Source organism: Notamacropus eugenii, chromosome 5, assembly GCF_028372415.1.
Source record: "Notamacropus eugenii isolate mMacEug1 chromosome 5, mMacEug1.pri_v2, whole genome shotgun sequence".
Taxonomy (NCBI): domain Eukaryota; kingdom Metazoa; phylum Chordata; class Mammalia; order Diprotodontia; family Macropodidae; genus Notamacropus; species Notamacropus eugenii.
The window spans coordinates 258435242-258449592 of NC_092876.1; the positions used below are offsets into that span (position 1 = coordinate 258435242).

The 14351-nt window shown below is 36.8% G+C and overlaps 1 protein-coding gene across 1 annotated transcript in view; it reads right to left on the minus strand.

The window, feature by feature from the left end:
• The window catches only part of STAT1 (signal transducer and activator of transcription 1), a 61886-nt gene that overhangs the window by 22150 nt on the left and 25385 nt on the right, over positions 1–14351 (minus strand). Inside the window, exons 14-16 of the mRNA XM_072612691.1 lie at positions 12702–12743; positions 8397–8480; positions 346–444 (exon numbers count right to left, since the gene is read on the minus strand). Coding sequence (XP_072468792.1) covers positions 346–444; positions 8397–8480; positions 12702–12743 — 225 coding nt within the window. The remainder of the gene's footprint in view (positions 1–345; positions 445–8396; positions 8481–12701; positions 12744–14351) is intronic.

The following is a 14351-nucleotide window of genomic DNA, read 5'->3' on the forward strand; positions in this document are numbered from 1 at the left end:
AGCAAAAATAAAGGCCACAAAAGTTTCAGGAAGCAAATTATAATCTGTTTCCATTTGTACGTATATCCTCTGTGCCAAGAATGGTCTCTGGCAGAAAGAAGGTTTTTAATAAAAGCTTAATTGAATCTAAATTTATAAGCAAAGGAGGAAAATCACAGATCTCTTTTCTTACATCTGTTTCAGTTTTTCAGAGTTCCCCCTAATCTTTACACATTTGTCTACATGAGTTCTATGTTTTTCACTGAAGTTTTATTTGGCCAGTTATCATGATTTGAAGATTCCTAAACTAAAGCAATAAGGCCCTTTGGCCAACTTTTTATTTTAAAAACTGAATATCCTCAATACCTTGGGTTCTGATGTTAGCATGTTGTACCATAAAATGGATGCCCATCCACTGGGAAGTTGGCTTACATTGGAAATCACAACCACAGGCAGAGATGTTGTCTAAAAGAAGAAAAAGACTTTGAGGCAAACTAAATTAGAAACATTTTACCCTTATCCAGTCACAAAAATACAAGTTACTCAATGTATTCAGAAGAAATACACATTTACAGATATACATATATTTTGTTTTGTACCTCCCCCCTCGTGTGGTCAAGAAATTTTTTTTATTGTTTACATACACAAGAGAAAAGCACACAATGGCCATGTAAGTTTGTCCCACAATCGTGTTCTACTATTAATTGGATATTGGCTGAACAATGTATAGTCATACAACTGAGTTGAAAAGACAAAGAATAAATAAGAGGTGGAGCAAGCAGTACAATGCTGAAAGAGAAATGGACAAAGTAAGGAGACAGGAGAAAGTATGGTTGGTGGGACTCAGTAAAGGAGGTGTAACTCAAACATTCTACGAAGAAGTAGTGCAAGCTGAGCAGCTGCTTTCTATTGTTTGGCTAAGGGACAGCACTCTGTCCCATGGGATTGCACAACCCCATAGTTGCTTAGTCAGTAAATCAAGTCTTATTCTCATGCCTTTGAAATCATGTTAAACTTTCCAAAAACATCAGTATAACTGTTAAAAAAGATCATTATTTTTTTAAATTTTTTAAAAATTATTTTATTTGTTTTGTGTTCTACAATAACTTCCATATATCTTAGATTTTTTTCTCCTCCCTCCCCCTCTTTCCCCCCTCCCTCCCCACTGCCTCCCTGAGACAGCATATAATTTTATATAGGTTCTACACATACATTCCTATTAAATACATTTTCACCTTAGTCATATTGCATAGAAGAATTAAAATGAATGGGAGAAATCATAAAATAAAACAAAACATAATACAAAAGAAAATGGTCTGCTTCATTCTGTGATCGAACTCCATAGTTCTTTCTCTGGATGTGGAAGGCATTTTGCCTCAAGAGACAACTGGGAATTTTTTAAGTCTTTGCACTGCAATGAAGTACTAAGTCTACCAGAAAAATTCTCCGCACGCTGTGGTTGTAGCTGTGTACAAAGTTCTCCTGGTTCTGCTCCTTTCACTTAGCATCAGTTCATGTAAGTCTTTCCAGGCCTCTCTGAAGTCTTCCTGTTCATCATTTCTTCTAGCACAATAGTATTTCATTACATTCATATACCACAATTTATTCAGTCATTCCCCAATTGATGGGCATCCCCTTGATTTCCAGTTTTTGGCCATCACAAAGGGAGTTGCTATAAATATTTTTGTACATGTGGGACCTTTTCCCATTTTTATGATGTCTTGGGGATACAGTCCTAGAAGCGGTATTGCTAGGTCAAAGGGTATGCACATTTTTGTAGCCCTTTGGGCATAGTTCCAAATTGCTCTTCAGAATGGTTGGATCAGCTCACAGCTCCACCAACAATAAATTAGTGTTCCAACTGTCTCACATCTTCTACACCATTTATCATCTTTCTGTTTTGTCATGTTTGCCAATCTGATAGGTGTGATGTGGTATCTTGGAGTTGTTTTGATTTGCATCTCTCTAATCAACAGTGATTTAGAGCTTTTTTCATATGACTATAGATAACTTTAATTTCTTCCTCTGAAAACTGCTTATTCATATCCTTTGACCATTTATCAATTGGGGAATTGTATTCTTGTACATTTGACTCATTTCTCTATATATTTTAGAAATGAGGCCTTTATCATAGACACTAGTTGCAAAAACTCTTTACCAGTTTTCTGCTTCCCTCCTAATCTTGGTTGCATTGGGTTTTGTTGTGCAAAAACTTTTCAACTTAATGTAATCAAAATTATCCATTTTGTACTTCATAATGTTTTCTATCTCTTGTTTAGTCAATAATTTTTCCATTCTCCATAAATCTGATAAACACACTATTCCTTGCTCCATTAATTTGTTAAAGTATCAATCTTTATACCTAGATCATGTACCCATTTGGACTTTATTCTTGTGTATGGTGTCAGGCATTGGTCTATGCCCAGTTTCTGCCACACAGTTATCCAGTTTTCCCAGCGATTTTTGTTGAACAGTGAGTTCTTATCCCAGAAGCTGGGGTCCTTGGGTTTATCAAACAGTAGATTGCTGTATTCATTGACTATTGTGTCTTCAGTACCTAACCTATTTCACTGGTCTACCCCTCTGTTTCCTAGCCAATACCAAGTGGTTTTGATAGTTACTGCTTTACCATACAATTTGAGATCTAGTAGAGCAAGGCCACCTTTCCTAGCATTTCTTTTCATTGGTTCCCTTGATATTCTGAACCTTTTGTTCTTCTAGCTGAATTTTGATATTATTTTTTCCAGCTCTAGAAAATAATTATCTGATAGTTTGATTGGTATGGCACTCAACAAGTAAATTAATTTAGGTAGAATTGTCATTTTTATTATATTAGCTCAGCCTACCCATGAGCAACTGATGGTTTTCCACTTACTTAGATCTATTTGTGTGAATAGTGTTTTGTAATTGTGTTCATATAGTCCCTGGGTTTGTTTTGGCAGGTAGACTACCAAATATTTTATAGTGTCTACCCTAGCTTTAAATGAGATTTCTCTTTCTATCTCTTGCTGTTGAGCTTTGTTATTAATATATAGAAATGAAAATGATTTATGTGGTTTATTTTGTAACGTGCAACTTTGCCAAAGTTGTTTATTATTTCAAGTAGTTTTTTACTTGATTCTCTGGGATTCTCTAAGTGTATCATCGTATCATCTGCAATCTTGCCTATTCTAATTCCTTCCATTTCTTTATCTTCTCTAATTGCTACAGCTAACATTTCTAGTACCATATTGAATAACAGTGGTGATAATGGATATCCTTGTTTCACCCCTGATCTTATTGGAAATGCATCTTATCCCCATTGCATATAATGCTTGCTGAAGGTTTTAGGTAGATACTGCTAATGGAAAGTTCCATTTATTCCTGTGCTTTCCAGCGTTTTCAATAGGAATAGGTATTATATTTTGTCAAAAGCTTTTTCTGCATCTATTAAGATAATTGTGGTTTTTGTTAGTTTTGTTGTTGATGTGGTCAGTAATGCTAATAATTTTCCTAATGTTGAACCAGCCCTGCATTCCTGGTCTAACTCTTATCTGATCGTAATGTATTATTCTTGTGATAAGTAGCTATATTCTTTTTGCTAAAATCTTATTTAAAATTTTTGCATCTATATTCATTAGAGAAATTGACCTATAATTTTCTTTCTCTGTTTTGGCTCTTCCTGGTTTAGGTATCATAAAAAGAATTTTCCTCAGTTTTCCCAAATAGTCTACATAGTATTGGAATTAACTGTTCTTTAAATGTTTAATAAAATTCAATTGTAAATCCATCTGGCCCCAGAGATTTTTTCCTAAGCAGTTCATTGGAGGCTTGTTCAATTTCTTTTTCTGAGATGGGGTTATTTAAGTATTCAGCTTCCTTTTCTGTTAATCTGGGCAATTTATACTTTTTAAAATAATCATCCATCTCATTTATATTGTCAGATTTATGGGCATACAGTTGGGCAAAGTAATTTCTAATTATTGTTTTAATTTCCTCCTCACTGGAGGAGAATTCACCCTTTTCATTTTTGACAATGGTAATTTGGTTTTCTTCTTTCTATTTTTAAATCAAATTAACCAAAGGTTTATCAATTTTAAACCAACTCTTAGTTTTATTTGTTAGTTTGATAGTTTTCTTAATTTCAATTTTATTAATCTCTCCTTTGGTTTTCAGTATTTCTAATTTGGTATTTACTTGAGGATTTTCAATTTGTTCTTTTTCTAGCATTTTCAGCTGCATTTCAGCCCAATTCGTTGATCTCCTCTTTCTCTATTTTATTCATGTAGGCATTCAAAGATATAAAATTTCCCCTAAGAAATGCTTTTGTAGTATCCCATAAGATTTGGTAGGTTGTCTCATTATTGTCATTCTCTTGAATGAAGCTGTTGATTTTTTCTATGATTTGTTGTTTAGCTCACTCATTCTGTAAGATTAGATTATTTAGTTTCCAATTAATTTTTGGTCTATCTTTCTATGGTCTTTTATTACATATAATTTTTATTGCATTATGATATGAGAAGGATGTATTGACTATCTCTGCCTTTCTGCACTGGATTGTGAGGTTTTTATGCCCTAGTACATGGTCAATTTTTGTATATGTGCCATGTACTGCTGAGAAAAAGGTATATTCCTTTCTATCCTGGTCCAGTTTTCTCCAGAGATCTATCATATCTACCTTATCCAGAATTTTACTCACCTCCTTAACTTCTTTCTTGTTTATTTTGAGGTTAGATTTATCAAGTTCAGAGAGGGGAAGTGTCCTCCACTAGTATACTTTTGCTGTCTATTTCTTCTTGTAACTCCCTTAACTTCTCCCCTAAGAATTTGGATTCTATACCACTTGGAGCATATATGTTTAGTAATGATATTGCTTCACTGTTTATGGTGCCTTTTAGTAGGATATAGTTTCTTTCCTTCTCTCTTTTGATTAGATATATTTCTGCTTTTGCTTTGTCTGAGATTAGGATTGCTACTCCTGCTTTTTTTACATCAGATGAAGCATAATATATTCTACTCCAACCTTTTACCTTTACCCTGTGTGTATCCTCCTTGTTTCAAATGTGTTTCTTGTGAACAACATATGGTTGAATTATGGTTTTTAATCCATTCTGCTATCCATCTCCATTTTATGGGAGAGTTCATCCTATTCACATTCACAGTTATAATTACTATCTCTGTCTTTCCCTCTATCCTCTTTCCCCCCATTTGTGCTTTTAGTTCTCCCTTCCCCTCCACAATAGAGTTTTAATTTTTGAGCACCACTTCCCTCAGTCTTCCCTTCCTTATTTCAGCCTCCCTCCTTTTCATTACCCTTACTACTTCTTCCCTCCCTTTTAGCATCCCCTCCCTTTTCTTTCCCCCTTCCCCTACTACAGCCTGTAGAGCTAGTTAGATTTATATGCTTAATTAAGTTTGTTATTCCCTCCTTGAACCAAATCAAATGAGAGTAAATATCAAGCAATGCTCATCTCCCTCCCCTCTTTCCCTCTACTCTAATATAATTTTGTGCCTCTTCCTGTGATGTAATTTACCATTTTCTGTCTCCTTCTTTCCACATCTCCTGTTAAAATCCCTTCACACCCTTAAATCACATTTTTATTATCACATCATTTACTTTATACCTGCTCCCTCTATCTATGTATATCCCTTTTATATATCATGATAAATATACAATTCTCAAGATTAACGAGTATCATCTTCCCTTGTAGGGATGTAAACAGTATGTCCATATTGAACAAGTTTTTTTTTTTTCCCTCTGTTTACCTTTTTATGCCTCTCTTGAGACTTCTGTTGAGTTCTGGCCTTTTCATCAGGAAGATCTGGAAATCCTCTATTTCACTGAATGGCCATCTCCTTGCCTGAAATATTAAGCTCAACTTTGCTGGGTAATTGATCTTTGGTTGTAGTCCCAGCTCCTTTGCCTTATGGAATATTGTATTCCAATTCCTTCCATCTTTTAAGGTAGAAGCTGAAAGGTCCTGTGTGATCCTGACTGTAGCTCTTTAATATTTGAATCGTTTCTTTCTGGCTGCCTGTAGTATTTTCTCCTTCACTTGATAGTTCTGGAATTTGGCAACGATATTCCTTGATGTTTTACTTTGGGATCCCTTTTGGAGATGAGCAGTGGATTCTTTCGATGACTATTTTGCCCTCTGGATCTATGCCTTCTGGGCAATTTTCCTTCACAATTTCTTGGAAGATATTGTCCAAGCTCTTTTTTCATTATGGCTTTCTGGTAGACCAATAATTCTTAGATTTTTCTCTCCTGGAGAAAATTTTCTGGGTCAGTTGTTTTTCCAATTAGATATTTTACATTTTCTTCTGTCTTTTCATTCTTTAGATTCTGTTTGACTGATTCTTGATGTCTCATAGAGTTATTAGCTTCTACTTGCCCAATTCTAATTTTTATCAAATTGTTTTCTTCAGTTAACTTTTGCATCTCATTTTCCATCTGTCTAATTATTCCTTTTAAGGAGTTATTTTCTACAGTTAGTTTTTATATTTTCTTTTCCATTTGTCCAATTTTCCCAGTTAGGTTTTATGCTTCCTTTTCCATATGTCCATTTTTTCCAGTTAGGTTTTGTGCTTCCTTTTCCATTTGTCCAATTTTCCTTTCTAAGGAACTGTTCTCTTCAGTGAATTCTTTTTTCATATTTTTAAAATCATTCGTCAGTTTTTCTTCTGTTTCTCTAATTTGGCTTTTAAAATCTTTGTTCAGCTTTTCCAAGAGTGCTCTTTGTGCTTGTGACCAGTTCCTATTCCCTTCTGAAGTTTCAGATGGGAGTACAGTCTCAGTACTGACCTCTTTGGTCAGTGTTTTGGTCCTTGTCCCCATAGAAAGATTTTATGGTCTTTTCTTTTCTGCTTTACTTCTTACTCATGATGATGATCATCACCCTTTTCCTGACTTTTAAAGTAGATATCTGCTTCTAGGTCACAAAGGGCTCTGTCCCACAGTTCTTGTGCCTTGAACTTGAGACTGTGTGTTCTTTCATCTAGAAGTTAAAATGCTGCAGCTTACCTGGTGCTGAGCTGGTTAGTGTGAGAAAGCAGAGGCTAGGTGAAATCTTTCTGGGTTTCCCTGGGAGTTACCCTGGAGCTAGCTGTGTTAAGTGTCAGGGAGGGGTGGTGTGGCTACAGCATATCTCCTCTTCTGGGCCAGAGCATAGGCAAGCTCAGTGGTTGGTGATACCATCTGCCTTAGTGTCTTCCTGTTTCCTCTGGGGTACTGAGGCATGCCTGGGGTCCTGGTGTTGGCAGTTGTGGGCTCCACCCCCCTGGGGCTCTGGATCTCCTTCTGGTTTGCTGAAGTGGGGCTGTCTGGGACAGTTCTGATTCTGCACTGGTCCCTCTCAGCCACAGCAAGAAGGACCTCCTTTTGTGATTTTCCTAGCCTCGCATGCTAAGAGACTGTGTGCCCCTTCTGCTGAACCCACTGTTCCAGGATTTTTCTAGAGAAATATTTTATGGGTCTTTCAAGGTCAACAAGGGGAGGGGAAAAGAGCATTTACTGATCACTCTACCATCTTGGTTCCAGGAAGTTCAAGTAGATGACTTACAGACATTTACTCTGTGGGCTGATAGTTCAGGAGCAACTGCTTCAGAGACCTGGGGCTCCATGGCTCTCACTTGCTCGGTTCCACTGGACTGCTGTCCAGGGCTGATATGCCCACTATTCTTCAGTGTGGCCACTGCCTCAGACTACCCGGGACTTCCTGCTTGACCCTGCCGCAGTGGGGACATGGTGATACTGGCTGTGCACTGTGTGCTGTGTGCTCCTTCAGCCCCCGTGGAACAGATCCTTCCTGTTGACCTTCTAGTCTGTCCTGGGCTGTGAATCTGCCACAGTCTGTCTCCTATTGGATTCTGCCCCTCCAAAATCTGGTCAGATTCTCTTTTTATAGGTATCTGAAGGAGTTTGTCTAAGAGCTTAGGTGAGTAGTTGCTCTCACTCCACCATCTTGGCTCTGCCCCCAGGAAGATTGTTTTAAGATAGTCACTTGAGTTTATTTAACTCAGTACTGAGGAACTTTTTTTTATTTAAAGGAAAAATCCCCAATAAATGCCAGGACACAATATGAGAAATTAAGAATATTGGGAAAATATAGCTTCAATAATTCAAAAGTAAATTTAACTGCCAGTTACCTGAGGAGCTGGATTCATAACCAGTAATTCATGGAAGCACTGAAAATACGTTACTAATGCATGGCATCTGAAGAAATGTCCTTGAGGGGAAAACTTAGAGATAAAAATACATGGGGGGAAAAGGTGCCTGACAATTACTTCTATTTTTGGCAAGTACTTCGCAGTCTTCATGCAGAGGCTGCATCACTAACTGTCCTGGGAGGAATTCATTCATGAATGGATGAGAAGAAAGGCCATCAAAGTCCCTTTCAACTCTCAAATTCTGGGATTCTATGAAATCTAAGACTTACCTCTAGATCAATTACCAAGCCAGGCTGGCACAACTGGGTCTCAAAGCTTAGGGAATGAAGTTCTTCAGTAACAATGAGAGGGCCCTAAAAACCAGACATGTAGAGAATTATTTAAAAGTCTCAAAGGAATTAGTTCATACAACCTATACTTTTTATAAGCTGAACTAACATTTTAAGAGGTGGAACTGAGGCTTAACCATAACCAGTTTCAACATAGGGAAAAAAAACCAAACCATGAAAAATAACTTCATTCCAAATTTTTAATCAAACATGAAAGATTGGACACTTTCTAATAATATCCCCTGGGTATACTCATTAAAAATGGATTTTTAAAATGATGAAATGATGACTGTAGCAGTGTGGTAGAGCAGAAAGAACTATGAGTGGAGTCAAAAGATCTATATTCAAATGTCATGTTTGATGATTACTACTAGAGAAAGTCACTTAACCCACCATTATCATGTGATTTCTTGGAGGTAATTTTTAGCACGCTAAATCTGATCTTATGAAATTACTGAGAATGTGGCCATTATTTTTTCAAACAGAGGATGGACTAGATGGATCCTAATCCCTTTCCAATTCTGAGATAAGATGAAAAGATGGTACCATGCAACAAGAAAAACCTGAGTGTTAGGGTTTATAGAGAGAAGGAAGAAAAGGGGAAGAGAAACAGGGATTAGTTACCAAAGTAGACAGAGCACTGAGTTTATTTCTGATGAGCTTGAATAGCCATTTTGTCAGCAGGGGAACACAGACCATCATAAATCCTTTAACCACCCATGAGTGCCCTGAAAGGTCCATAGCTATTTCTATGTGATAATGTGAGAAACAACTCTCTAAGACTATAAGTTTCATCACAGTTGACAATATGTATATTAGTTGCGAATATGCCCTGTTAGAGGGGACTTCCTCCCCAAGAGCACCTTATGGGAATGAAATCATAAATCTGGGACTCTCCACCCTGTCCCCCCAAAAAACAACCAAAAAACCCCTTTTAATGACCAACTGTTCTTTTTTTCCCAAATGGAATGAAGTATTTACTGGAAGGTACAAAATATCTCCAAACCTTGAATCTGTGTAGTGATTTGTGGTTTACAAAACATTTTTACATCTATTATCTTTATATCTATTATCTTACAACCACCCTTGCAATAGCTAGGGTGATAGTCATTTTATAAATGAGGAAACTAAGAGTAGGAGAATGGCCAAGACCACACAACCACTAAACATCAATGTCAAGACTAGATCTCAGGTCTCCTGACTCCTAGATCAGTACTCTTTCCAGCACATGCCATGGTCTTCAGTATCTACAGGAAGTTCAAATGCCAGTTGTCCTCTTACATATGGCCAGAGAGTGAATCAGGAAGTGGGATATTAGGAAGGTCTGTTTTCCCTCCACACAGAAAAGCCATGTTACAAAGCTAATGCCTTCCCTCCTAAAATACTTTGCATTTAGTTGTATTTATTCTCCTCATATATTATCTGTATACATGTCCATGCATATTTATATTCTTCCCAATTAGAATATTTTTTTTCCTGAGTAGGGATTGTTTCATCCATTTTATTTGTGTTCCCATAGACTAGGTACAGTGCCCGATATAAAGATGTTGCTTAACAAATGATTATTGACTGACTGATTGTAATATCTTGATGTAAATGAGAGAATTAAGCCTTTTCTATACCAACTGAATGTATGTAAATCTTTGTATATGTTTCATTTCTGTTTGCATGACAACATATCTTTTATTTCTTTAATCTTCCCTGAGATAAGCCAACAGCATGGTGAAGTAGAAAGAACACCGGACTCAGAAGATCTGGGTTCAAGTCTCATTTCTGATACTTCCGAGCTGTATGATCTTGAATTTCCTCAGATGGGAGATGAAGGTAGTACTGCTTTCATGAATTATCTCACAGGCTTGTTGAGAAAAGTACTTTGTAAACAATAATTCTCTATATAAAATGAGCTATTATTATTGTCCCCAACTTACAAATGGAAAAACTAAGGGAAATAAGAGACTCCTATCTCATGTAAGTTCATGGCAGTTGAATTCACAGTTTTTTGTTCTTAGACTTGGTAGCATCCCAATAACTATGTCCAAATATATAGAAGATTCAAATCTTCTACCTCTTCACATAAAAGAGCCCAAATCACACTGGTTGTCCTTCAATGGGTAGATAATTTTATTGATGTAGATACTATCTACAGTAATGTGAACTATGCCTTCTCATCCTGTGCAATTCTTATCCATGTCTTGCTATAAATTGTCCAGAGTATATATCCACAATGGACTAGATGCCCTTCGTTGACTTTGTCATTATTTGCTTTTGCCACTCAGTTAGACCAACTGCTATTCTGATAATATTCCTGTAAAATACCTTCTATACCACTTCTGCAACGCAAGTCATCCCTGGTAATATCTTGAAGCCAACACGTGCTTACTATGCACCTCTCTGTTGTTCTCTGGGTTACCCACATGATTATTTTGGGGGCTAGCATATTCCATGATTCATAGCCCTGTAACATCAATAAATGAATAATGGTATTAAGAAAAGATGGACTTTTGAATTAGAGAGCAGCTTAGGAGGACAGACAAAACTGTGTAATTCCTCCACTCCTCTCCTCCCCCAAATTCAGCCCACTGTCATCCTATTCAATTTTTAGACTAGCTCATTATCCATCTAGAAGGACTGTCAAAGATATGTTTACTAACAGGTAAATTTAACTGACTACGCATCCAACTGCAATATCACGGTCTAGACAGTAGTCATTCTTCATCTATTGAACTTTTTCTGAGTAGATTTTCAGGAGTTCAAGGGGCGAGAGTGAGGTGGGGTGATACATCATCACTATGTTGTCTACAAACAAAATCATCTAGAAGATATCTTCACTTATAGAGAATTCTCCTTCCATTTATAGCCTCTATGACAAGGTCAACATTTTTGTCAAGTAAAGGTCTCTCTGTTTATGATTCACTTAAAACTGATCACCAGAACATCACTGAACACAAATATCTCTGTGATTGTGTTCATCAAGGAATCTTGCATGTTCATGAAAGACTCCTCGTTAAATGAGAGCCTTCAAGGTGGTGTCTTGCTCACTGTCTAAAGCTTTTGTTTTTTTTAACATCAACAAACGATGAACTCAGCAGGAGTTTTCCAACCTTTCAGTATAATCATGTCACTGGATTGATAAAAAATTGTTTGTAAAAGTCACTATCTTCCTCTCTCTTCTTTTTCATCCAAAGGATCTTGTATGCATATATATTATTCTCATAAAGGTTTTGCAGAGAGAAGAGTAAGGATGTAGATTATCAGCATTTAGGAAATGCCTACAATATGCCAGATACTGCATTAGGTGCTGGAAATACAAGGATAATAAATGAAATAATTCTTCCTTGCAGGAGTTTAAATTCCAAATGGCAAACATCAAGGCCATATGTAAGGTGCATACACACAGGAATATATTACACACACATATATGTGTGTGTAACATACATATATGTATCCTCTGTAACAAGATCTTGTCATAGCACATCTATTTATGCCACATTACATGTATGTAGTGTATATATACATGTGCACATACGTAAAATAGAGAGAGAGAAAGAAAGAAAGAGAGAGAGAGAGAGAGAGCGCACAGATGAATAGTTTGGGAATTAGGGAACAAACAGTTGGGGAGATCAGGAAGGGCTTCCTGTAGGAGGTGATGCTGTTTCTTATCTTGAAGGAAGAGAGGGATTCTGTGAGGCCAAGGTGATAAGGGAGTATATTCTAAGCTTGGGGAAAAGGCATTTCAAAGATATAGAGATAGGAGATAGAGTGAAAGGAGTGTTGGGTATGAGGAATAGAAAGAAGGCTAGTTTGAGTAGACAGCAGAGGGCGGGAGGTGGAATATTGTACAATGGAGTGTTACACAATGAAACTGGACAGATCAGTGGGTCCAGGTTTGAAAGCTAAACAAAGTTTATATATTTTATCCCACAGGTAATAGGGATCCCTTGGAGTTTATGAAGTAGGAAAGTGACATGGTCAGATCTGTGCTTAAGAAAAAGCATTTTGGCATCGGTGTAAAGGATGGACTAAAATGTGGCAAAACTTGAGGAAGGAGACCAATTAGGAAGAGGCTATTGAAATAATCTAGTCAAAGATGATGAAAGCCTTGAACTAAGCATATAGTTTGGAGAGAAGGGGTCTGATGTGAGAGACATGAAGACAAAACATTAAGATTAGGCAAGTGATTGGAAATATGTGAAGAGGGAGAGTGATGTTGACAGACATGATGGAAAAACAAGGAATTTCTCTCACCTCATTAGTTCTGGTGCCTGCATTTTTCTGTTCTTTCAGTTGCTGTGAAACAAACAAAAAATCCTCAGTATATGTCATGGTAACTTTTATTTTTTAAATTAACTATAAACAAAAGTGGAAGAAGAGACATTCATACAGAAGAAAATTACAAGAGGGATAAATGCTCTCATCTTGATTTAATAGTGCAATAGATATAAAATAATAGTATTGCATTTTAATCTAATGAGCTATAAGCTCCTTTCCTGAATTTAAAGCTCTTTGAGGGTAGGGACTATGTTCCATTTATTTTTAAATATCCTCCAAATCTAGCACAGTCCATGAAAGGTATTGAATAAATGACAGTTGAATAACGAACAATGAATTACTACACCTAACAGAGTAATATCACTTCAAATACCATGGAGTAGTTACTAGGATAAAGAGTTTCTATCTTTTCTCATTCTGAACAAATTTGTTCTGGCCTGGGTGCAGAAATTCCATACCATATCATTCCTGGTCTAGAGGACTTTTTATCCCCCTTCTCCCTGTAGATTAGTTCCACTCTAAGACAAACCCATTAGTGTCAAACCAAATCTGCATTGTCCTTGTAATGGATCTAGCTCTTGGGATTGTACTAGAACCAATCTGCTACCCCAGAATTGTGATAAGCCAGGAATGAGCTAGACCCCCAAATATACCCTGTCCCTAGGCTTGCCTGTCATAGGTGCCTTTTGTCCTCATTTATTTTCAGCTATAAAATGAAGGGATTGAATTAGATTGTCTCCATGGTCCCTTCCAGTTCTGGATCCTAAAGGTTTGTTTTGTTTCATTTTAGTAAAAAATATCAATGGAAGAGATTCATAATGAGGTCATCTATCACTAAAGTTTTGTGTTGTGTGGTAGACTTGTTGTTTCACCAATATTTAATTACAAAAAAAAACCCATTTTAGTTCCCTTTGAAGGCAGACATAATTCTGATTCTATTTGTTTTGGACCTATTTCTTTGGTACATTCCCCGATAATGCCCCCAAAGCTATTTTAACATGGTTCCCCTTACAATAGACACTCAGTAAAGGCAGGTCTACTGAGTGACTTGCATTTTAATGTTGCTACTAAGACTACAGGCAAGAAAATGCTGACTGTTAAATTAAAAATCAGTATGTAAATTAAATACACTTGCTCATATACCAATTTATGCTAGGGAGTATATTATATAACCCTTATCCTGATGGAAACAAGGAAAAGTTAACAAATGTAATGCTGGGTTTCATTGAACATGATATCCAATGAGTTAGTTAAAGGGAAAAAGTTTAAGAGCTGCAATAGAGAAAGTCAGAGAGAAAAGTGGTCAGGGCAATCTCTTCAGAAAGGGTCCATTTTCTTGCCAGTATAAGGAGGGGGGTGAACTTAAAAACTGTAAATATCTTTGCCAATTTTAAAAGTCTATGATTTTACATAAATAACTTTAAAAAGACAATGTGGTGTAGTAGAGAAAGGAGGGCTCTGAGTTAGACAGACCTGGGTGAGTTCAAGTCCTATCTCTGACACATGTTTGTTTGACCCTGGGCAAGTCACCTAACTTTTCAACAGCCCAGACAGTTCTCTAAGACTTTCAGTACAGAGAAGGCACTAAATCTGCACGGGTAGAGATCTTCACAAGGAGCCCCCTAG